The 2,019-nt window shown below is 30.8% G+C and overlaps 1 protein-coding gene across 1 annotated transcript; it reads left to right on the top strand.

The window, feature by feature from the left end:
• Window positions 1-617: 617 nt before the first annotated feature.
• LOC139845103 (SKP1-like protein 1B) lies at window positions 618-1,735 on the top strand. Its single transcript, XM_071835326.1, has 2 exons — window positions 618-920; window positions 1,562-1,735. The coding sequence occupies exons 1-2, from the start codon at window positions 618-620 to the stop codon at window positions 1,733-1,735; spliced, it is 477 nt and encodes a 158-aa protein (XP_071691427.1).
• The last annotated feature ends 284 nt before the right edge of the window (window positions 1,736-2,019 follow it).

Here is a 2,019-nt window from a genome sequence, read left to right as displayed (position 1 = left end):
TAGTGTTTTTCACTTTCTGTTATATTTTTTTCTAAGTTACAACTTGTTTGTTTTATTATCGGTAATTCAACATTAGTACTTAAACTATTTTGGATTTTGGTTTCTTATTAATCAACCAAATATCATTATATAAAATATACTACGTAACTATTCTGATAAATGAATTTTAATTCATGCGGTTCTTAAGCTAGTATTAGTTAATAAGTTATTAAAAATAAAAGATCCACGGCTGAAAATTTAATATGGAAAATTATATTTAATGTTCCAGTTTCAATTCGAGTACGTAATAAAAGTTTCTTATCACATGATAGTAATAAAATTAATTTAAAAAATATATATATATAGAACATGGATATAGATTTTGCTAAACAAAAGTTTAAATTAATTGGTAATGTTAATTTTAATTTTTAGTTTCTGCCTTTTTTTTTTTTTTTTTTTTTTCTTTTTTTTTTTTAACTCAGTCGTGGAGACATTAAGCGGTCTATAAAAGCGCATGCCAAAAGCGTAACCTTTTCATTCACCCAAAAATTAGTCTTCTTTTGCTAGGGTTAATAGGGTTACCTTCAATTTCCATAAACATAATATAAAAAAATCCTGCAGCAGATTAAACAACAACGATGTCGTCGTCAACAACTAAGGTGATCGTTCTGAAAAGCTCCGACGGAGAAACGTTTGAAGTTGAAGAGGCGATTGCGTTGCAATCACAAACGATTAAGCATATGATTGAAGATGATTGTGCTAATACTATTATTCCGTTACCTAATGTGACTACTAAGATCTTATCCAAGGTAATTGAGTATTGTAAAAGACATGATGAGGAGTCAATTAAGAATGATGATAAAGAAGCCGAAGTTGATCTTAAAGCGTTTGATGCTGACTTTGTTCAAGTGGATCAGGATACGCTTTTTGACCTAATCTTGGTTCGTTTTTTTTTCTCTATTTTCGCACTCTGTTCTTTTTATTTTATTTTATGATTGTTAAATTATGTGTGTTTTGATGGTTTTCGGATATTAAATTTGCAATTCTTAGTGTTACGAGTCGGATACACACACACACACACACTCTGTTTATTACTCCGTAATATCTAAATTTTATAAATATCAGAGGACTATTCACTAATATTGTTTTGATTTTTTGCTTTTGACTAAGTTGTTTGTTGCTTGTTTGTCAAGGGCTCAGGGGTTTTGTTGTATAATGTATTTTTTTTTTACTCTGTATGATGTATAATACTGTAATTGTTACACGGTACGTGTCTGAGAACTTATCACATTGATTCACTTAAAAAGTTAAATTTGCTGCATCTGTTAGGGGGTAGGATAGAGTTTGGTATATGAAGCTTAATTAAGTTGGTTGTGGCTCTTCATAGTAGTAAATCATGTCACTGAATAATGTGTTGGTGTTTGGCGTGACTTGAGAGTAAGTAAACTATGTTTTTTGCTGGTGGTTGTCAAGCGCTTTTATTAATGTTTGCTGTATGATGTTTACTACTAGAATTTTATTGTAGGTTTGTTATGTTTTTCATGGTTTATAATGTAAGTGGTTGGTATGTTTTTGATTTCAGGCTGCTAATTATCTGAACATCAAGAGCTTGTTGGATCTAACATGCCAAACAGTGGCGGACATGATAAAGGGGAAGTCCCCCGAAGAGATTCGCAAGACGTTTAACATCAAGAATGATTATACTCCAGAAGAAGAAGAGGAGGTTCGTAGAGAGAATGCTTGGGCATTTGAGTAATTCCGATTTAGTTATTATCTATTAAATAGTACTCGTAACAAGGAGTATATAATTGGGGTCTTCTCAACTTTCTTTAGCAAAACTTACAATTTCCCGAATGTGGTCTTTTTAGTATTCTAATGTTTTATTTTTGCTACCTTTTTGTTCATATGTTCGGCAGTTATGACTTGATTTTTTAGTTAATGCATGTTTGTGGCAATTAAACTTTTTAAAGACTAATTAACTCTAACTTATTATCCACTGAACAGACGTTAACTACAACTTTTAAGAAGAAGTGGAACATA

This window comes from Rutidosis leptorrhynchoides, chromosome 4, assembly GCF_046630445.1.
Source record: "Rutidosis leptorrhynchoides isolate AG116_Rl617_1_P2 chromosome 4, CSIRO_AGI_Rlap_v1, whole genome shotgun sequence".
Taxonomy (NCBI): Eukaryota; Viridiplantae; Streptophyta; class Magnoliopsida; order Asterales; family Asteraceae; genus Rutidosis; species Rutidosis leptorrhynchoides.
The sequence above is the reverse complement of the archived record's forward strand: the minus strand, read 5'-3'. Positions and strand labels throughout refer to the sequence as shown.